We start from the raw sequence: 22953 nt of genomic DNA, 5'->3' as shown, positions 1-22953 counted from the left end.
AGGCAAACATTATCTAAATGGGACATAATGCAATAATCTATCTACAGGTGATTTGGTCAATTTTGTTGGGAGATTGTCAGATCTTGGCAAGAGAAGAGAGACAGGAGATGCTTAATCCTTTCTTTTTCTCACCTTGAATGATGGCCAGCAGAATGACAATCACAAAAAAGAAGAAGGTGATGTCAAAGATGATGCGGTAGATCTCATATTCGTCCCCAGCTGGGTCCTCTATCTGGTCCCCAATGCCTCCTCCTGCCCGCACGCCAACGTACATGTGGAACATGTAGCACTGTGGACACACACACACACACACACACACACACACACACACACACACACACACACACACACACACACACACACACACACACATATTAATTGTGTTAATTAGAGAAACATTTGAACTGTAAATCCTTTACTTGCATCAGCAGCATCATAATTATGATCAATTAGTGATATGAAAATAAAACTTTTCAAAAGAAATGAAAATAAAACTTTGTAAGGATTATTAGCCTTCGCAAAGTCAAGCCAGTGTCTGAGTGGCTGTGGTGGCTTCTATACTTTAGAACATCATTCCATGTCATACAGACACCACCATCCTTGGCCCCACAGTTGCTTCCCTCTTGTTCCCCCCCTCATTGTGATTAGTGCTACTTCACCAATAGATATAAAATAGTATAAAATACTTATAAATATATGTAAATATATCTAAGTCATCGGTTCCCAAACTGGGGTAAGCAAAGTGGTTCAGGGGGTACGCGGGGAGAAAATTTGATTCGCGTTTTCGTGCCGGCGGTTACAAACATGGGAAAAAAACAGGGGGGTATGTAGCTGGAGATTGAATGTCTGAAGGGGTACGGGACTGTAAAAAGTTTGGGAACCACTGATCTAAGTAAAGCGCTGCAACATGAAAACAGTCTACAGTGCAAACAAAAAAAAGCGCTCATTTGATCAGTTTATCCAACTTTAGTGCGGAAAGAATCTAGTAGTAATCACATAAACAAACAGCTGTTAGCTGTTTAATCCAACTAGCTCATGCTTTAACAGCTGCAAGAAGTCTACAGTAGGCCGACAGGCTTCATAGTCTACTCACTGTATATAGCCCACTGAGGTTCATGGTTTCACACATCACACCAGTCACCAAGGGGTTGTACATACAAGTGAGTTTGTGTCTTCAGCCGCCATGGCATCCAGTTTTGAGCGCCTCCAGTGTTTCTTTAGCACTGTGTCTAGAGTAACTGTCCTGCTGGAAGGTAAACCCTCACCCAAGCCTTACCTTCACAACAGACTGCAACAGATTCTCGTGTGATATTGTGTGGATTTTCCCCATTCATTCACCCCTTAATTCTAAAAACTTCAGAGATATCCCCACAGCATGATGTTGCCACTGTCATATTTCACTATATGAATGGTGTTTTTGGGGGGTGGATAGTATAAGATTTATGCCATGTGTAGTGCTTTGAGGATTTGCCTATCTCCATACACCCTTTAATGTGGATCTTCTTAAGGAACCTCCATACACCCTCTAATGTGGATCTTCTTAAGGTACCTCCAGTTTTATAGAGAGCTCTTTACATTTTAGATTCATACACCTGCACTCCAATTCCTGCCACTGAACTTTGTAGATTTTCCAGGGTGATGGCTAGACTCTGGTGGTACCAGTCCATGTCTTCTGATGCTTAGTTTTGGGGGAAGGTCTTTTCTACAAGTGCCTGGGTGGTGTGGTGCAACTTTCAAGCTTGTGCACGAGACTTCATGTAAGCCATAGCACCACAGTCTTCCTCTTAGCTGAAGAGGTCTTGTGCACAAGACTTAACGTAAGCCACAGCATCCCGGTCTTCCTCTTAGCTGAAGAGGTCTTGCTTTCTCAAAGGAAGTTGGTCTCAGCAGCTTTGTGAATAGGATTTAGTAGATCACATTTAGTTAGGAGCGTTTAGTGTGATTCAGGAGTAATCTTAGTGGTAAGATAAATATGGTGTGATGATGTGAATATGGTCCCTGGTGTATTACTAATAAATATATATAAGTCAAACTTGTCTTAAGCAAATGGTTGGGGATATTTCCACGGATCTAGTGTGCAAATATACCAATATTGAATCTGTATACCAAACCTTCATTACTTGCATACCAAAGTTTCATTACACAATACCACTGAGCGACCATTTTCCTTTTCTAAATATAAGACACCTTCTCACCCTGTACTTCCTTCTAGAAGTGATTTTGTCATGAGACAATGCATACCTAAAGAAGACAGACTGGCAGTCCACAGTCATCTGTCTGTATCATATGAGTCACTAATCCCATATTTCCTCCAAAAGTGTTCTTTTCTCCTACCATATAAAGACAAGAAGAATGGGAAACACTGGACCCCATCTAGGGCTGTGCAGTGGTCCTCATGCCTCTGGAACCTTCTCTATTACTGAGATCCAGTATTTATGTTTTTCCTTAGACCCCTCTAATAGAGTCCTTAATAGGGAACAAAAGCAAGAGGTTCAGTGCTATGGTTGGGTGACTGAGCAGGATTAAGAGAAAGGCTGGTTGTTCTGTTGTGGAGTCTCCTGTCAATCAAGAGAGGGCCAGAGAAAGAGCTGGCATCTACTTTCCCATTACATTACCCAGGATGCATTATCTCTTCTTAGAGGTAGTTCTCTCCAATGACCCATGATTCTGAGCATATGTCAATCATCACACATCACATTCCATGAGTTTGAATCATGGTGTTTTGTGCACCATTGACTGAAATATGTGTAGAACAACTTATTTATATAGATACTTATTTAATCTACACAATCATGAATACTAACTTAAACAGTTTCAATGTAAGGACATTCTGTATAATTAGCCTGTGAGTTAACTTCCGTAACTCAGAATAACTTCATAGTGATCCCAGCATTTTCATGTAATCAATCAGGTCTGTATTCCACTGGCCAAGAGTGTAATTCAGAGAAGGCACTCACTGTAAGCATGTCATCACACTTCATGTCTGGGGACTCCCCATCCTCACTCTTGTTGTAGAATTTGCGGAAGAAGTTGAAGGCCACCACAGTGTAAAGATAAACCACTACTGCAAGCAAGCCGACTGTGAGTACCAGCTGACCACACACACACACACACACACACACACACACACACACACACACACGGACAGAAAGAAAGAGAAAGTACCCAGATTAAGGATCCATATAACATGGTTGTGACATGCTATTATTCCCCAAAATATTGTCCACACTTCAGATCCAATACACTTTTTGTCAAATTCAGAAAAATTGCTCCTCACAGTCTTTTGGCTGTTAGTTCAATATGTGAGCTCAAAGAAACTGTTCGTACACAGTCCTGGCTCCGTGAAAAGGAACATAGCTTAGGAGCTCGGGCCAAGCCATAAACAATTCCAGCCAATCAACACGTTGCTTAAGGAGCATGGGATAGAGGGGTGTCATTTGATTGAATGTTCAAATATCAACAACCTTTCACCAGAATCGTTCATGGTCTAAATATTCCGGTAGTGAACTTTCCTCAGCTGGAGTAGAATTGAGAGGATAGCATTACACATGTAACTTGCAGTGATGTAACTAAAGCACAAGATTGTTCTATCCTTTTCATGCTAATTTCATACACAGGAAAATATGTTAAACTCCTTGTGCTATTGGCTGGGGACCTCCCACAGCAGCCAACCCTCTCAATGTGACATGCAAGTAATCATGCCCAACAACCTAGAATATGCAGGGTGTTCCATCGCAAAAACTCTATTTCCATAGAAAATAGAGCATCCCTAGAGCTGAAATGAACCTTACCTAGGCCTACTGAGGATGCGGAAATCTATTGGCTTACAAGTCTTAGCCGTGGTTCCTTTTAAAAGTCATTATACAGGTCAACTAATCTTCACAAATCTAACTGCAATTGTTGAGAATTCTCGCCGCAAATTGGCTAATTTATATAATATTTATATTTACATTTATATATTATATTGGATATCCAGCACTGTTTGTGTTTGCATCTAAAACAAACTTGCACATCCACATAATGGCAAATGCATGTGTTAACTTGAATGCTATTTGCACATCACACAGCTGTTTACCTGTTTCCCATTGTGGGTAACAGAGGACAGGATGGTTCTCAAGGTCTTGAAGCCCATGGCAATGTCCAGGAGGTGGGCTGCAAAGAAGAAGTTGTTGTAGTGTCCCAGGATGGACATGGTCATGTACCAGGCCAGATACAGGGAGGACTGTGAACACAATTGAGCATGAAGAGAGTAAGCACAGGGCCCCTTACTGTGAGGGAAACACAGGCAGGTGTATGTGTAGTAGACAGAAAAGTGAAAGTAGTCAATGACATGGCAAAGAATAAACAAAGGGGGATATTTACATTGTCTGTGAAGACGACTCCTAATTTCCAAATCTGGTACTTCAAATCAATGGAATTTAATCTGGAAAAGAGCAAGGATAAGACATTCACAAAAGACATTCACAACAAACTAATCAGCCAAGTCTTCCCAGTCACATCAAACGCAACAAGCCAATCTCTAAACTTCAGTGATTGACATCATTTATGCATTTTAAATCTCACAAATGAGATTGAAGACATCAGGAAATACAGCGATCGGCAGCAAAAGTAAATCTATTCACAAGAAAGGTGGTGAAGAACCATTTGAATGCAGATCTGCAGGACTCTTGTGATAATTGTATTAATGTTGTAAAGCGTCTTTCTCTTTTCACTGATTCCATGTCTGGTTTGTTTCACTCACACAGCAGCTAATGAACTGTCCTTCTTGGGCTTTCTCTTCTCATGCGCATCACTGAAGTCCAGGGCAGCTTTGTCCATCCCCAGCAGCTCACTGATGCGATCATGCCCATAGAACTCCCCATACTTGTCCATCACCTACAACACAGAAGAGACAGACTGAGCTCCAGCGTCCTGGGGAACTTTCTGTGGCTGTCTCTCACCAGTAACCGCACTTCCTAAAGTCTCAATATTTGCTTGGATTTGGTGCCTCAGTTTATGGTCTATCCCGAATCATTTAAAAGAAGGTCCACATACAGTATCTGTTTACATAAAGTGCAAATATAATGGACATGTGGGGATATTTGGTGCTTGGTGAGTGTGTTGATTGAATATACAGTACAGTACATATAGCATAGTGGGCTAGAGTGTCATATAGTATTTACAACTGACTGAAGGTTGAACCACAGACTACAGCAGTCCCAGTCAAACTTTGTTATTGTGAGTAGTAGGAGTGCCTTGAAGCTTGTATGAAACCTTGAAACCTGTGAAAACTTTTGGCAGAACAAAGGCTTACATTATTAGTTCAACTCACCTTTCTTTTCACAAACTTATCCCAGTAATTATTAGGAAATGACCTAAAGAAGAAAAATAAGTTATTATTCACTATGACATCACACAAAACATATGTAATAACCTAAAATGTAATTAATGTAATGCATTACATATAAGTAATACAATGTCTGGAGAGATATCAAATTATGGTGGCGCATAGAGGACTGGATCGTCACCAGTCATTCAGCTTTAATCCTCCTTCATAGTGTTATTATTATTATTCAATATTGTTATACAGATTTTGTCACAATTTTTTTCCTCATATCTTTTGTAAGCTGCTTTCATCTCCGACTGGTCAGCTGTAAGCATTTTGAACTGTGAATGTGAGAGTAATCTGTGGCGTTGGTCTGCCATCTAGTGGGCAGCCTGGAGTGTCTTTGACCTTTCTCTGACTGGATGGGTGTTAAAATAAGCATCCCAGGACCTTATTTGCGAGAGATGTTTGGTTTCCACTGAACTCAGGTAATTTGGAATGTTTGCCATAGGAAACATCTGTGAGGGCAGGGGAGCTAGGCTCAAACAGTTCAATTTCAGTTAGTTAGTAGCTTGTCACCAGTGAGTGGTTATTCAAATTGAATAAGTGAAATAACAAGTTTGTTTCTCCTGGCGACTAACAGACCAGTCATATGAGTGACAGTTATATGACCGGTCTGTAAGGCCACATATCGCCATAGCCATACAGAGTCATATGAGTGACAGTAATATGACTGTATGGTGATATGTGCCCTTACAGACCAGTCATATGAGTGACAGTAATATGACTGTATGGCTATGGCGATATGGGGCCTTACAGACCAGTCATATGAGTGACAGTTATATGACTGTATGGCGATATGGGCCCTTACAGACCAGTCATATGAGTGACAGTTATATGACTGTATGGCGAAATGGGCCCTTACAGACCAGTCATATGAGAGACAGTAATATGACTGTATGGTGATATGTGCCCTTACAGACCAGTCATATGAGTGACAGTAATATGACTGTATGGCTATGGCGATATGGGCCCTTACAGACCAGTCATATGAGTGACAGTAATATGACTGTATGGCTATGGTGATATGGGCCCTTACAGACCAGTCATATGAGTGACAGTAATATGACTGTATGGTGATATGTGCCCTTACAGACCAGTCATATGCGTGACAGTAATATGACTGTATGGCTATGGCGATATGGGGCCTTTTCTGCGCACACCTATTGAGATGAGTAGGACTGCTAATCCATCATGATCTATCCCAAATTAATTTCCATTGAAAGTTCAAATATCAAAAAGCGACACTTTCACAATATGATTAAGGTGATTTTATGTATGTGGAAAGCGTAATACAATTTTGATTATGTGCAGAAAAGTGGCAATATGAAACCATATGTTGGGGTTACTTGCTATATATTTTGTATAATTGTTAATCATTTTTCAACAATAGAGACTCCACCGGTGTAAGCACTTCTGACTGAGTTACATGTTGTTACCCCGTGGTGTGTTGATGTACAGTCCTAGCTAACAGGCTCTTCTGTGAAAGTATTTAACTTGACTAAGGGCATCTCCACACTCACTGAGTATTGATGACCAGCCTATCCCACTGGCCTTTGATGTCATCCTCTGAGGGCTGCTCAGTAATGTACAGGCCATCAAACTCCAGCTTTCTAGCCACCTCTTTTTCACGCTTGAAGATCACCAAGGGAACCTGAGTAGAGATTTTATTAAGCAAATAATGATAATGAACTTGACACAAGAACACAAACACATTAATCCCCTACCTGTGGCAGAACATAAAGTATAGTGTAGATGTAACTCATACCTTGTTCCCATGAATCCTCAAACACTATGTGCAATTGAGCTGCCACTATATCTTTCTTAGTTGAACCAAGCAGAAACACATAGTTTAGACACCAACCTTCAGGCAGTAGTATCCTATGATGCAGAAGAAAGAGATGACTGTGTGCAGGATGGCAAGGATTCTCAGAGTGGGCTCCATGTAACCAGTGCTTTCCTCCAGGACGAAGTGTACAGTCATAGTGCGATCAGGGTCGTCACCCAGAGGATTCCAGTGTAGGCCAGCATCTACTGGGCTTCGTAAGACCTCCTTCTCCTCCACCACAGCCGAAGATGTAGACACCTATCAAAAGAAAATAGACAACATTTAAAATTCTTTTTGCTCCAGAATAAAAAAAAAACTTTTGAGATGCAGAGGAATTAAATACTACAGCATCAACTAGTATCATCATTGCAGTACAGTGGAGCAGTTCACCTGACAGATGAAATTTGTACTTATTTTGTATACCATTATATAGTATGATTGTATGATAATAAATATGATAATACATTTCTGCGTAGGTTATAATTATTTCAGATTAAATTTCAGATTGATTTCTACTTTGGTACTTTGAATCATTTCATTACAACAGTATTCTCCTCTGCATTGCTACGATAATGAATCATTTTGCTTTGGTAAATTCAAGGAATACCTTATAGAAGAGAAGGATAAAGTTGATGGCAAAAGCCACAAACAATGCCAACATCCTCATGTTGTAGAAGTTCCTGGCAAAGTAGTTCTGCAAAGGGTAAAGATACACTTACATTAGTCTTGAGAAGTAGTTGCCTAGCTTTGGCATCACTGTGTTTTGTGTTAGCTCCACTGGTCTGAGCGAGGTCTGTTAAATGAATAAGTGCAGCTGTGACTGTGTGATAGCCATAAAGCATACACCCTATCTGCAGAAGACAGGGCAGTTACCAGGTCAGATATCATCCCTATCTGCAGAAGACAGGGCAGTTACCAGGTCAGATATCATCCCTATCTGCAGAAGACAGGACAGTTACCAGGTCAGATATCATCCCTATCTGCAGAAGACAGGACAGTTACCAGGTCAGATATCATCCCTATCTGCAGAAGACAGGGCAGTTACCAGGTCAGATATCATCCCTATCTGCAGAAGACTGGACAGTTACCAGGTCAGATATCATCCCTCCATGTCTAAGTGCTTCCCGATCAGGTATTTGGATAAGGTAGAAATAAACACCACTTTTTTGTCCACAGCTGTGCATTTGATCTCTGTTTAGTGTTTCACCTCAACTGAAGAATTTAATTTTGAATTGTGCTTGTTTGACTAGTTACCACAGTCCCTGTCAAGCCCCTCCAATGTGCTAGTATATTTCACAGAATACTTTTCAGAGGTTAAATGACCTACTTACATTAAATAGTGCAAAATATTAATAATAAAGTGTATTGTTGATTTTAGAATATAATGAACAATCTGCCCTACCAGAATGGATATATTCAGGTGTGCATCCCAATTAGATAGTCAGTTATAATTTCCTTACTTTATTACTTGATTAGTAATAACCCCAGTCCCCAACAGGTCTACTTAACATAAAGTAGCTTTGTTTGTATGGTACCTCACTTATAAGTCGCTTTGGACAAAAGTGTCTGCCAAATGAATCAAATGTAAATGTAATGGCACTCTTAGTGTAGTCTTACAAGAAGCTTCCTCTGGTAGATAATAATTTTTTTGAAGAGAGCCGATTCCTGCAGGTCCGGCTCCTCTGATTTAGTGACATGGATCTGTCTGACCCTCTGCTTTGGCTTCAGCTGTTTCTTATCTTCTACTTTCTCCACATGTTCTTCTCTGAAACAAAGAATGTGAATGTCCCATAGAATGATGGAGAAGGAAACATTATTTGAAATAGTTTTAAAAAGACAGGTTGATGACAGTATGATGTGAACATACTCTGCTTTCTCTGGCTGGGACTTGATTGCTTCTGTTCCCTCTGTTTCCTCCTTTGATGTTTCTTTAACCTAAAACACACAACACACAACACAACTTACTGCCAAGGTACTCCATCAAATAAAGCAAAGACAAAGCATATCCCAAAACAGGAAAAAAGAACATGAAAAAGAAAAAACCTACAAATCCCAACCAACCTTGTTACACAACAATGGACCACTGGAATGCTCTCATATCTCACTGCAGTATCACTTTGTGTCAGTTCATGGCCATTTACTCAGATTCACAGATTAAATAAAAAAAATATGTATAACTTAAACCAAGTTACTGTACTTCAGATTTTGGGTAGGTACTTAATTAAGCAAAAAGCATGTAGCTATGTGCTTTTAGTCTACACTTATTCTACCATTGTCTTAAGTCTATGATTTGTGCACCACGAAGGCGGTTACATGCTTCAGGTGGATCAAACCCAAAACCTGTAACACCATGGAATGACATTTAGTGACATTCACAAGGTTATTGCGAAAGTCCACATTTTCCCAACAGTCAAAATAAACAAGGGTGTGATACAATTTACTTCTATTTAAATAATTCACACCTCTTTCATAAATCCACTTTCATTCTGAAGTTAAGCGCTATGGACGTGATCAGAGTGCGTATTCACAAATTAATCTAATTAGCACATGCAATGGAAAGGTAGCATTTAGTAGCCTAGGTCAGGCCTAGGACAGGCCTAGGACCTAGATAAGGGTTATTTGCATATTACAATTACAGACTAGTGCTTGGCTCATCTGTGAAAGATTCAGCACTACTGTTTGAAGAGACAGTGCTAGCAATTTTAAAAAAAAAGTACCTTTCGCCAGTATTTAGCCGGTGTTTGATTGACATACAGTTGGGCTCCCATTCATTGTTATGACCTCAACTTCCCATTCATTATTATCCAGCTCTCTCAACAATCCCCAACACACATTTGAAACCATTGCTCCTAGCCAGATTTGCATCACTAACCTTAAACCTTTGCAGGCAGCTAGCAAGCACATCAGCTTTAGCAACTGAACCAAACTTACTAACCATACTAACATTATTCAACTGTTAAGCAACAGTAACGTTAATCTATTAACCTAATAACTACAATTACAAATCATTCATTGTACACAATAAAACACAATGGTAACAGGAGTACTTGTAAAATAATAATAATGGGAGTTTTTAGAATAACACCCCAATATAAAAACCACCTAGATAGATAATAAAGTTGTTTCAAGTACCTCATGTCGTCTTCTAAGCTCAGGGGAGGGACTGGGAGCAGGTATCGGGGAGGTAAGTGAAGTCAGACTGGCATTTGGATTGTGAGCCATTAACTTATACTGCCCCCCCTCTCTTCGTAAATCTAAGCCAAAGATGTCTGAGAGGACTTCTGTTTCATCTGGAGCAACAGCGAGGTCAGACAAGTCCTCCTTTGTTGATATCTTTTCAATTGATTTCTTTTCACCTCCTTCCTCAGCCTCCCCACGCAACTCCTCCTGTGTTGGGTCAGGTAGGCTGGTCAAGAGGTCAGACATTTTCAAAGGCTTGGCACCATCCAACAGACTACCCCCAAGGAAGGTATTGTATATGATACGGAAGAAGCCACGTGAGACGCTGAACGCAAAATGCAGAAGTCCAATCAGCACACTCCAGTAAAAGGCTGCAAGTGCCATTACCAAGTCCTGCAGTGTCATTTTCTTGGCCCTCTTCATCTGTTTCTTGAGACTCTTCATGGAAAGCACTTTCATCAACATCATCACATTGTAGCGTAGAGCCAGAAGGGCTGTCCTTACAGTGGTCACGGAGAAGAAGCCTAACTCAGGGCTTTCCTCCTCAGGTTTTTCTCCACGCTCGCTGTCCTCCTTGCTGGCCAAGCGTTCACTAGCGTCCGACATTTGTGCTGCAAGCTGCATCTCAAAAATAGTGTCTTCACAGAAATTTACAAAAAGCTCCATCTTTTCCTTCTCGCCTCCTTCATTGACAACATCAAAGATAAACTGTCGTTTGGACTCTTTTACCTGTGGCTTCTCCCACTGTGTGCGGCTAGATTCACTAATTTCAAAGTAAACACGTTCAATGCGCCTGGCACTACCCATTATCTCAATGCGGCCCAAGAAAGGCTGGAAGTAATTAAGCACACTCTCAGCCAACTCGAGGAAAGTTTGAAGGCGTGAATCATGTGGCATATGCTCTGAAAGGTTGGTCAAAAGTACAGCCACATTAAACCCAATGTCTTTTGCTGGTTCATGGAACCTTTCTACAAACTCCTCATAGTCGAGAAGCTCACTCTCATCTGTCTCTACACAGGAGAGCAGGAAGTCTGTTTCAGATTGGGTGTAGTGTTTGTGACTCTCCATTGCCTTATGAAAATCTCGTTTTGAGATAACCCCTTTCCCGTCGGGGTCATATTCTTTGAAGGCATCCGAGGACGTCAGGTCTTTCAGCTTGAGGAACATGTCAAAGAACTTCAGAATCATCTCCACATTGTTGGAAGATTCCACTAGCATGTCCACCATCTGCTTCCCAATGGTCCCATTGACCACATTGCCTGGCAGAAGAGAGAGTGGGATGACACATAATACAGACACAATCTTTACAGTCATTTACAATGTTTAAATCTATCCTTTGAAACAACGTCCAAACCCCCAAACGAATCATGTTCCAAAGAAGATAAATCAAATGCTACCTTCCAACATGGACAGTAACATCACAACCATGTCTTTTTGGAGATCCATTAACTCCTTCAGTAAATCAATTTGGCTCGAATCCTGCAAATCATGAGAGGATTGATGAGCTGAATGACTTAGAAAAGCTCAGCTCCATTCAAGTACTCTCAGAGGATTAGTGATGACTTTGTTGGTGTAAGGGCTCACCTGAGACAACTTCATCTGCATATGAGCGAACACATGCAGAAAGCCGACCACTGCGTCCCATAAGCGACTATGGGCTAGACTCTGCTGGTTTCCTGTGCATGGCCCCTTTGACATAAAAGAATGAAAAGAATGTCATAAAAGGCATAAAATAGACATACAGGGCATAACATAACTAACTTTATAAGTATTAAGAATATAATAATAATAATGTAGAATATGTACCTGTATATACTCAGTCAGGGTGTTGAAGACTTGCTTTGCTACATTGATAGCTTTGGAGAAATTGCGTTGCCCCTGTTCATCAATGACATCTTTACCAGAATAATACCAGTAGAAATCACTGATAGACTCCTACAGACCAAACCAAACAGCATTTGTCAAAATTCATTACATTTACTTCGACATTAACACAACAACTGATAAATCATTTAAAGAAAGCCTTAATATTTAAAAACTGGCCTGGACTCTGAGGAGGTAGTCGACTGTAGATATAATGATGTTGACAGTTGTGTTGTTTCCAGTCTGTGTTCTCAGATAATTTTGGAAATCTAGAGCAGATACATAATACATGGAAATCAGATATGTTTGTGCTCTAAAAGTGCTACTTGCACAAATGATAGAATAAATAGTGAGGGGTAATAGTGCTACATAATAGTGTGCACTGTTGTTACCTTCCCTTCTCGTGACCTACCTGAGTTATGTCCTTCACAGAGAAGTTGTAAGAAGCGAAAGAGGTCACAGGTGAACTCGTCGTCTTGCATCACCTTCTCTCCTGTATAATGTTTGACAACAATTAGCCTTAAGTTTCACAACTTCAACACTTTTACGTGTGACACACGACACATGATGAATGCACATGTTCATAAATATGCCTGAAAGGGTTTGGATATTATGTCCACTATTTTCACAGTGGTCTCTCCATCTCCCCAAGTTTGCATGCGCCTTCATGAGCTTTCCTTTCCTGCTAGGATCAATATATCTTACAAAGGCTTTCTCCAAGTGTAAGTGCAGAACAAATCCAAGGTCTTAAGGTCACAGACACAATCTAATGTGTCAATATGCATCAGAAGACCATACTTTACCCAAACCCACTGATTTATAAATGATAACTTTATAATGTTTTAAGAGGAAGATTGGTGGAACTAAGAACGTTCTGGCATATTTCTACAATGATAAACTAGATAAGAATCCCAATATGTAAATAAGTATACTGTCTACAAAAAAAAAGTTTCTGTCTTCTCTTGTGAAGTCTCTTACATACCTGTCCTAACTCTATCCTCTGAATTGCCTATACATTTTTTTTAAAAAGTTTTCTCTTGGAAAGTATACAGTAAGTGATTATAATTAAATATAATTACTATTCAGAGCAAGTGTATATTTTCTTCTATAATAATCTGTAATAGTATCTGTGAATGATTTCATTGAACAGAAACATGGAAACAATGGAAAACACAACCACTGATAATAGAACACAATATTGATTTCCAGGGATGGACAAAAACAAATGAAAGAAAGAGCCACGTATTCATATAAAACACTCCAGCACATCCAACCAAAGAAAATAAAAACACATAATACACACCGACTACATCACACAACACAGAGTCACCGCTAGACCTCTGAGGAGAGGGCACAGAGGGGTTTGCACGTACGCTATTGGGCAACCCTTCACATTAGCGCAGCCATCTTTCAAGCCACGATTAGAGTTTAAAAATGCAACAAGAGACTACAGAGAAAAGAGTACACCACAAGGCCTTCAAAACGACAAAACAACGAGAAAACAACATTACACCCAGCCAACGGCAAAACACTTGAAGATGGGAGACTTCAACAGCTTCACTGTTCTTACATGTACATCTAGTGTGCCAGATACTGTGCAAATCCTGAGAGGGGAGAGCAAAAATAGGATGATTTATGTACAACTCTAAAGTCATAATCTAATGTATGCTACATATCAACTCTACAGGCTCAGCTAGATTACACAGAGAAGGGTGGAATCAGCACAAACTAGGCATCGGAAAGTAGCAAGATAGGTACGAATTTGTTAAGGGGCTCAGGACCTGGACAGCGCTGACACAGAGGACAAAAGAGCTAAATCACAGAAGTGGCGTAAGTCATAATTACCACGCTCATGACTGATGACTGAGGAGGGGGAAAGACATAACGGTAAAATCAAAGGAAAGGGGGAAGGAAAGGAAAGGAAAGAAAAAAGTGAGAATTCAAACAGATCAGAAATTGCTTCCATAATCATTTTCTTTTCGTTTCTTTTTTTCGTATTGTTCAGAAATTCCAAATCATTCAAAAACAATAGCTTTGACTACAACGCTGAAAAGGGTGTAATGACAAAAAAGAGTGGGCTGTTTAAAAAAAAGTGCAACAGAGGCATATAACATTGTCTTTTTTGGTTAATACTTGGTAATCTGTTCTAACCTTTGCTGCAACATCGTGGGACTAGAATAACATAAGGGCTTTTTGACCGTGCCCTCTTTCATTTGGGCAAATTATGAACAAATGTAGAAGAAAATGGTTGATGTGTGGCTCCATTTTGATTTATCATTTACAGTGTATTTGAGTGTTCAATAAGCTAGATCTACACAAATGTAAATGATCAAGCTATATCAAGTATTAGGATACCTTGGAACAGAGACGGTAAAACATGTGAATTCAATAGGAATACTACAGACCTTGCCAATTGAGTCTAACAATGACAAACCCATACCCTATATGAATCAGTTTACTCACACAATGGTGTTGGTATCCATTCAAAAGCCACTAAAGCCACTAAAGCCACTAAAGACACAGAGGCTGGGCGGTTACACTAATCCCACGAAAAGACAGCATCCAAAAACAATGGCAACTTTTTCAATTTTAAGAAAATCATTGCAGGGAGAAGCAACTGATACAAATTTTCTGACATGTTGAATCCAAAATGCATACAGTACTGTTCAAAAGTTTTGAATCACCCAGGATACTCATATCATTATCCTTCAGGTCAGGTTTGCTGGCTGCCAAATGTGAACAGCCCGCTTCAGATCATTCCATACATTTTGGATGATGTTCAAGTCTGGGGACTGGGATGGCCATTCTAGAACATTGCATCTGTGCCTCTGCATGAATTCCTTGGTAGATTTTGAATAATGCTTTGGATTGTTGTCCTGCTGAAACAACCAACCAATTCTTAGAAACAACTCCTCTATTACCCATCAATTCAAGTGACATTTGCAGTTATTCAAGGTTTACGTTGGTAACAGCCCAAGTTTAATTATGTCAATCTAGATATTCAGCCATTTCCAGCTATAATAGTCATGTACAAAATTAACAATCTGCACTATATTTCTGATCAATGTCTACACTGTATTTCTGATCAATGGCTACACTATATTTCTGATCAATTTTAAGTTATTTGAATAGATAAAATGTGATTCTCTTTAAAAAACATGGAAATGTGTCAGTGATTCCAAACTTTTGAACAGTAGTGTACATCAATAATATAAAGCAGGATATTTGTGGACATGCCAGGAAGCTGACTGTACAAGACTAGTGGCTATAAAAGACACCATCATTAATCAGGGATCATTCATTTCTTAGATAGTCAGACATAATTATTCTCAATGTTGAAAGAATAATGATCTTCATTTTACATTCAATAATAACCAACCAGCTTCATGGTATTCCAGCTTGTGACAATTAGCAAATTCAAATAAACATATTTACATTCAATATAGTAGTACTATATTATATATAGTCAATTGTTTAAAAAACAAATTGGAAAATTCATCAAATCAAATTCGGTGTAAAATTGCTTACTCTGACAAGTGCAGAAACGTCTTTTTTGTCATTGAACCCTTGTAAAATTTCTGTTTATTTACAGATACATTTAAATGAAATAAATAAATCTATAAATAAACCAATAAATAACAGTGCAAAAACAAGATGTGTCATAGCAGGTTATGTCATCTGACGTCTGTCTGACAAAATGAGGACAAAATGAAGAAAGGTTTCTCAAAATGTGAAAGTGAACAAGGACAAAATGTATCCACTTACAAGTGAAACATGAATATTAAAATACATGTATTATTGATGCAAAAATATTTTGTGAATGTGGACAAAACAGAAATTAGAAAATAAAATATTTTCAGAATGTACAAATAAATCAACAAAATGAAAATGGTGTCAGAACACAAATGCTCTAAAACTGTCCAAGAAGTTCAAAGGTTTTTTTCTATGTGTTTCAACATCAGCCGACTTAAACCCACTTCAGTTTTGAAAAACGAACATACACGTTATAAATAATATGCTTAGCCTTGGGGATTAAAAATACACTTTAATCAACGTGTTTTTGCCTCGGCAAAGACTCAGGGACATATTCACTTGTCAATTAATCAAACAATGATTAAAATGGTAAATATCCATACCAAAAGGTTTACACTGTATGAGCAGTGTCATTTTCTCATTATCTAATCTACAAAAAAAATGGCCCCTGCACAAATAACTCTTTTTCCTTAAGCCTCAAAGAAGTACCTGAGCCTTCCTCAGTCACCATCCCCAGGCCTTCAGCTTTGTTTTGCCTCTCAAATGCGTTGAGATCTAGAACACTGGGGGAGAAGGGGAGGAGAAAAGGGGTACGGGGGTAAAGATGCTGAAGACTGTTGGATTTCTGTGAACTTCCATGCCCTTTAGACTCTTAGAGGACCGGTAGGGAGACAGGTGTCCTACCTGCAGGACTGCATGAGACCTGCCAAACTCTGGAAGAAGCCCACATCTTTCTTATCTTTCAGATAGTCCAGCATTTTCTAGGAAGGAAATACACAGGCATCACAACATTATTCACAAAAAATTGACAATGCTTTATAAGTAGGGATGGGTATCGTTTGGTTTTTATCCGATACCGGTACATAACCGATACTTTTAAAACGATACCGGTGCCTAAACGGTGCCGGAACCGATACTTTTTTTTTTTAAAGCACAAAGCGACGATTGACGACATTAAAGAAAGGCTTTTTTCTTCAAATTGAACAATATATTAACTGTTTAAAGTATATTATAAATATAAATACATACAAAACACTTGGCTTCCAACTACAGCTTCAAACTTTTTAACTTCAAATTATGAACATTATATTAACTGTAAACAACAGTTTATAGTATACTTAAATACATATAAATAAATACAAAAAACAGCTTCAAACTTCTTTTGCAAAAATATGAGCATATTTGCCTTTGGAGTCAAAAATGTATTATTTTGTTTGCATTTATTTCATGAAATTTCACCATTTTATGATTAGTTTATACCTATCTTTTCTATCTTGTTCATAGTTAATCTTGTTACTTGAACACACTGAGTACGAGAAAATGTGTACTGCCCCTTTAAGAGACTACCGTTGGTAGTTTAGCTGTCATCTCGTTTATTTTTCAGTCTTCGGTTGCTGATCTGCCGTTGACTCTTGCCTTCTCTCCCCTCTTTTCACGCAATCATTTTGTTGCATTTTCTGCACGTCGCGATGTTTGAATCTTTTTGTGCGAAATACAGCCACACTTTTGACCGTTTACCTTTCGGTATTTTCTCTGTTAAAAGGTTGATGGCTAGTTCTGTTTGTGCTTGCTCTGTGAAATGCTGCCTGCTCTTCACTGTATGTTGCTATGAAAACACCAATGAGCGTGAGCGACACAGGACAAAGTTTACATTGGGAGCTGGGGCAGTTTTACATGTGCCCCACGGAATCTGCCTAGCGACCGTGTTCAATTGGCTCAGGCACCGAAATGAAGCACCGAAATCTGCGTTGCATTTCGGTCCGGGTAGGTACCGGTTGTATTGGAACCGGTTCCATATTGGTACCGGTTCTCGGTACCCAACCCTATTTATAAGTGCTTGTTTAATACTTTGTACACTAATGGGTGAAGGTCAATCCACAAACGTAATAACTTCCCACAAACGTAATTACTGTTGCATACCACAAACGTAATATCTCATCGCTGACAGGACGTTTTTACATTTGTGGGAAGGTAAAATTACTTTAAATGTAATAAATCGCTATAGTAAAATTATATATAGTTATATCAGTAGTAAAAGTATGTTGTCTGATTTGTTTATTTTCAGATTGTAAGTGTTTACTGTGGCCAGATCATAGGGGCCAAACACCAAAGTTCAGAAGGTATCTATTGTTAGTGTCAGTTTTCAAATGTTTTATCAAAATTTTAATAATCGACAAACGTAGTACATCACTAAATAACATTCTGCAGTTTAGCCAGAATGGACTGAATGACTGAATTCATTGTCTGCCCAATAATCATACGTTATCTGCCATGTGCATTAGCGTAGCGATGTCAGTTATCGGACAGTGTCAAATATTGCCTATTCTGTTAAACAATCAAAATAATAAGTTTAATAATGGATTAACACTCTATAACTTCAGTTTAATAATGGATTAACATGACAACGCGAAGGTTTGCCGATAACACACGCCGTCCGATAATTAACACTGTTACGATATGTCTTTATGGGGCTAATTTACAGGGCTGATCTAAGGGGCTGATCTAAGGGGCTGATGTACGGAGCCGATCTAAGGGGCCGATCTAAGGGCCCAATCAGATACCTGCTGCACGTATACAAGACACATGACCCAATCAGATACCTGCTGCACGTATACAAGACACATGGCCCAATCAGATACCTGCTGTACGGTGGAGTTTCCTCCATTTAGTCCGGCAATTCCCAGCTTTAATGTTGATGCCACCATTGGTCCCATCTCCCCTGAAACACAAATACAGGATATGGTCAGTTAAAGTCAGATAATACACTTTACCTGTCTTTGGCAGAATTTAATTAATAAAATATAAAATATCATTAATGCAATTCTGTAAATGTCATAACTTTGAAATGTCATTTGATTCAATTTGTCAAACCTGCGTAAAACCCTCTCTATTTTCATAGAGAAAAAGGTGCACTTCAAATTCCACCCTTTATTCCTAGAATGTACTTTGAATGCACCTTTTGTACTGACAGATACCTTTACTTGCGCTGATGGTTTGAAGGACCATCTCAGCAGCACCTCGATCATGAAGCCGTGCCTGTTGGTAAAGGAGCTTCTGCTTCTCCATCTCTTTCTCCTGAGGAAGGGAGGAATAGGTGGGATGAGATAAGCCCACAGTGGCTGTACGACATTAGTACAGGATGGGTTTTTATTAACATCTTATGCTATAATTCAGCTGAGCAGACTGATGGTGGAGAAATACTGAACTAATTTGGAACCTACATGGCCATGGTTACAGTGAGACCCATGCAGGTCTCTGGGGCTGATGTCTGTTGTCTCCCATGGTTACAGTGAGACTCATGCAGCTCTCTGGGGCTGATGTCTGTTGTCTCCCATGGTTACAGTGAGACCCATGCAGCTCTCTGGGGCTGATGTCTGTTGTCTCCCATGGTTACAGTGAGACCCATGCAGCTCTCTGGGGCGGATGTCTGTTGTCTCCCATGGTTACAGTGAGACTCATACAGCTCTCTGGGGCGGATGTCTGTTGTCTCCCATGGTTACAGTGAGACCCATGCAGCTCTCTGGGGCTGATGTCTGTTGTCTCCCGAGGGGAATTTGTTTGACTTATTTGTTTTACTTAGATTGATTCTTAATTTGTTTGTTTGAGCGTGAACTGGTCTCTAGGAGGTGGTTTCTCTACTGGAACATCATGGTTGACGTCCTTCTCTTCTAATTCAAAGTCTTCCTAGTAGAATAAATTTGAAGGTTGTGTGCCACAAGGCCTGGAAACCAACCCAACATACTGTAGCTTTACAATAGCAATACATCATCCCATCATTGCCCCTGCAGCCAGTACTTCACAGTCTAAATTGCAATTCCACAGTTGGAACTGAGGTATTGTTTCCCATACCCTGTACCCCAACAGACCGAACAAAAACATTGTTTTCAGAAAGATATAATACAATGTCTTGCAACTAGACAATAGCAACATACAGGCAAAGGTCTAAGGAGAAATCACTTACTTCAAAACTTTTCACTTCCTCACCATCTTCATCCTCTTCATCATGACAGCTCTGTCAGACAGGCATTACAAATGATTTATTAGCTTAAATAGCCCAACAAAAATAAAACATGACTGGCTGTGTCATCACTATGCTGTTACACAATGCTGGCTATACCAACATTTTACATTTGCATTGCATCTTTGTATCACTTGCAATACAGTGAATTTGCATGTTGTAAAAACTACAGAAAACGTATACCTTTGCCATGATATCTGCATAAGCCATGTAGAGGGCGTCTTCCTCCAGCTTACTGAAAGACACAAAAGCATAGAGGGGGTGAGTACTAGCAGTTCAAACTTGAACCTGAGAATAGTTCTGAACTAAAGAGGACAGACTCACCACTTCTCTGTCAGTGCAGTTCTACTGAACAGCTGGATGAGCTGGTGAAGGGGGTCTATGTCCTTGGTGGCCTCATCCTCTTCAGATGGTTCCTCTCCTCCAGGTTTCTAATTCAAAAGTCATAGGCAACAATGATACAAGGATATCCTTTGCCAAATTTACATCAATATCAAAGCTTTGTACATTGTGCAGTATCACCTTGGTTATGAAAGCATTTTCCAAACTTATCTCAAATTTTTATGCCAGTTGCAAAACCTTATTTCTGCTTTGCAAGGGAAATGTAGTTGAAACTACAATACAGAATTAGTATTTTGTAATCAGCAACAAACTGCTGCTATACCTCAAAACAATACAAAAATAAAATAACATACTGCCAAGTCTTCAATAAGCTTGTCTTCAAAGTAGTGTTCTTCTGTTTCTATCCAGGATCTCAAGTAGCCCTGGAGGAAGAGATTGACTGCTCGATGCCTGAGAAGGAACAGATGGCACAGTAGGAAAAGACCTCAGTAATTACAAACTCATTGATTAGAGTTGATTGTGGAAAAGAAGGAACTAATTGTCCCATATGCCATCTAGAGAGCGATCCCCTCCTACTTTTCCAGTGCAGGAGAAGGCCATGCATCCCTACCTGGGCAGGTTATAGAGAGGTGCCATCCTGAAACAGGCCACTACGGCTCTCTTCCTCTGCTTGGACAGGAGCTTGTGCCACACGGCTTTCTTACTCCTCTGGGGATGTTCAACCTAAAACAATGAGTGCACCTTTAGGGCTAAGAACTTGTCTTCATTGGACATTTTGGAAAGCCATTTCACACAATGTCTTTAGGTAATGTTAAGGATTGGTCATTGGACTTCAATTCTTGCAATAAAACTTTCAGACAGGTCTTACAATTCCAGTTCTTTCCCCCAGTGTTCATGACTGGCCTGCAGGTGTGCTGGGTTCAGTCAGACCTACCTGATCCAGGTGGAAAAGCACGTGGGCAATATCAAGCACCCTCTCCACAGTCTTCTGGGGGTCTGAGGTATCCTCACTACGATTGGGCATGTCCTTATATAGAGCCATCTGCCAGCGAATAGCAGGATCCTCCAGCTGAGAAGACAGAGGATTTAACAACTCTGTGTAGGTATGATATACTACATTTACATTTACATTTAGTCATTTAGCAGACGCTTTTGTCCAAAGCGACGTACAAGGGAGAGAACAGTCAAGCTAAGAGCAATAAAAAAGCATGGTGTAACAATAAATACTACTTTACATGAGAATTAGAAAAACAACAACCTAGAAAAGAGGAAAAAGAAGTGCAGGAATGTAACTGCTGAAGTGCAAGTTAAGCGCTAGTCAGGTGCCAGTTAGGAGGGGAGGTGCTCTCTGAAGAGTTGGGTCTTCAAAAGCTATAATAATAAATACTGAGTCTAGTGGAACTGTAAACTGTTTAATCGGGGGCAGTGGTGCCTGATTAAGTATACACTGGGTGCTGTGCTATACTGTCAGAGTGTTTGCACATGGGCAACCATTTATGTCCAAGCAATTCAGATGCACAGGGCTTAGACTAATGGCTCGTGATCTACTGATTCAGATCCATGATGAATGGTGATGAGATGAAGTGAAAGTGTTTAAAGTGAAAGACGTGACACACTAATGGTGGTGATGATGTGTATTGTTTGAAGTGAAGGACGTGACACACTACTGGTGGTGATGATGTGTATTCTTTGAAGTGAAGGACATGACACACTACTGGTGGTGTAGAAGGAGAGTGACATGAACATGACATACGGAGCACAAAACAACCACCAAACCCCACTACATGACAATATATTGCTGATATTGAGCACTTTTCAGAGCTGAAAGAACGTTTGAGACAAGATATAGATCTTATACACTCTAACAGCATGAGAGGTTTGTGTTTGTGTTTGCACATTTATTTCATAGTACCGTTACTGTTGTTTAACATTATGAATATGGCAGGAGGCTGGGACGAGCAATAACTGGAGGCTGGGATAAGAACAACTCAATGAGCTAAGGAATGATTCACATCAGTGTGCGAAAGCATGTAGTAACAGAACAACTGATTTAGGTATGAAGAGATTTCATGTAGTAATAAATCAGTTGTTCTCTTCATACCTAAATCAGTTGTTCTATTACTACATGAAATATCTACAGTATGTCATGTAGTAATATAACAACTGATTTAAGTATGAAGAGATTTCATGTAGTAATAGAACAACTGATTTACCTTGAGTGTCATGAAAGGCACCATTAAATAACATGTATTATTATTATTATTATTATTATTATTATGAGTCTGGGTTTTTGTTTGGGAGTAAAAGAAACAAAACAATTAAAGATGGAATGATGGTTCATGCTGGTGGTTGAAAACAGAAACATTAAATCCTTACTTTTCCCTGAAGATGGAGATTGTTGCATATGATCTCCCGTACCTCTGCCTCTGTATCTTTCTGTACCAACAAACAAAAACACAAGAAAAAAGGTTGTTGTTACTGACAAGCCTATAACTAGAGCACATGATCTCTTGATAACCCTGAGGCAGAGAAGCAGCATGTATACAAGCACCATCAGTCATCACTCACCTCTCTTCATAAAACATCACAAGCAAAAGACTAAAC

The 22953-nt window shown here is 39.6% G+C and overlaps 1 protein-coding gene across 11 annotated transcripts in view; it reads right to left on the bottom strand.

Moving 5' to 3' along the window:
- ryr2a (ryanodine receptor 2a (cardiac)) overlaps window positions 1–22953 on the bottom strand; it is a 117890-nt gene that overhangs the window by 3028 nt on the left and 91909 nt on the right. For 7 of the 11 annotated variants that reach the window (XM_031560938.2, XM_031560942.2, XM_031560944.2 and 4 more), the window contains 29 exons: window positions 22726–22785; window positions 21284–21418; window positions 20960–21072; window positions 20703–20799; window positions 20332–20438; window positions 20191–20242; window positions 19951–20001; window positions 18965–19064; window positions 18629–18708; window positions 16674–16750; window positions 16479–16552; window positions 14082–14099; window positions 12649–12729; window positions 12417–12505; window positions 12180–12308; window positions 11958–12062; window positions 11771–11852; window positions 10326–11632; window positions 9061–9128; window positions 8811–8958; window positions 7801–7887; window positions 7230–7451; window positions 6889–7019; window positions 5312–5354; window positions 4742–4875; window positions 4363–4423; window positions 4076–4222; window positions 2958–3092; window positions 133–289 (listed from right to left, as the gene is read on the bottom strand). In XM_031560938.2, the coding sequence (XP_031416798.1) occupies window positions 133–289; window positions 2958–3092; window positions 4076–4222; window positions 4363–4423; window positions 4742–4875; window positions 5312–5354; window positions 6889–7019; window positions 7230–7451; window positions 7801–7887; window positions 8811–8958; window positions 9061–9128; window positions 10326–11632; window positions 11771–11852; window positions 11958–12062; window positions 12180–12308; window positions 12417–12505; window positions 12649–12729; window positions 14082–14099; window positions 16479–16552; window positions 16674–16750; window positions 18629–18708; window positions 18965–19064; window positions 19951–20001; window positions 20191–20242; window positions 20332–20438; window positions 20703–20799; window positions 20960–21072; window positions 21284–21418; window positions 22726–22785 (4090 nt within the window). The remainder of the gene's footprint in view (window positions 1–132; window positions 290–2957; window positions 3093–4075; window positions 4223–4362; window positions 4424–4741; window positions 4876–5311; window positions 5355–6888; window positions 7020–7229; window positions 7452–7800; window positions 7888–8810; window positions 8959–9060; window positions 9129–10325; window positions 11633–11770; window positions 11853–11957; window positions 12063–12179; window positions 12309–12416; window positions 12506–12648; window positions 12730–14081; window positions 14100–16478; window positions 16553–16673; window positions 16751–18628; window positions 18709–18964; window positions 19065–19950; window positions 20002–20190; window positions 20243–20331; window positions 20439–20702; window positions 20800–20959; window positions 21073–21283; window positions 21419–22725; window positions 22786–22953) is intronic. The other 4 variants (XM_031560940.2, XM_031560948.2, XM_031560947.2 and 1 more) reach the window with 1 other exon arrangement.

This window comes from Clupea harengus, chromosome 23, assembly GCF_900700415.2.
Source record: "Clupea harengus chromosome 23, Ch_v2.0.2, whole genome shotgun sequence".
In the NCBI taxonomy this organism is placed as follows: domain Eukaryota; kingdom Metazoa; phylum Chordata; class Actinopteri; order Clupeiformes; family Clupeidae; genus Clupea; species Clupea harengus.
The sequence above is the reverse complement of the archived record's forward strand: the minus strand, read 5'-3'. Positions and strand labels throughout refer to the sequence as shown.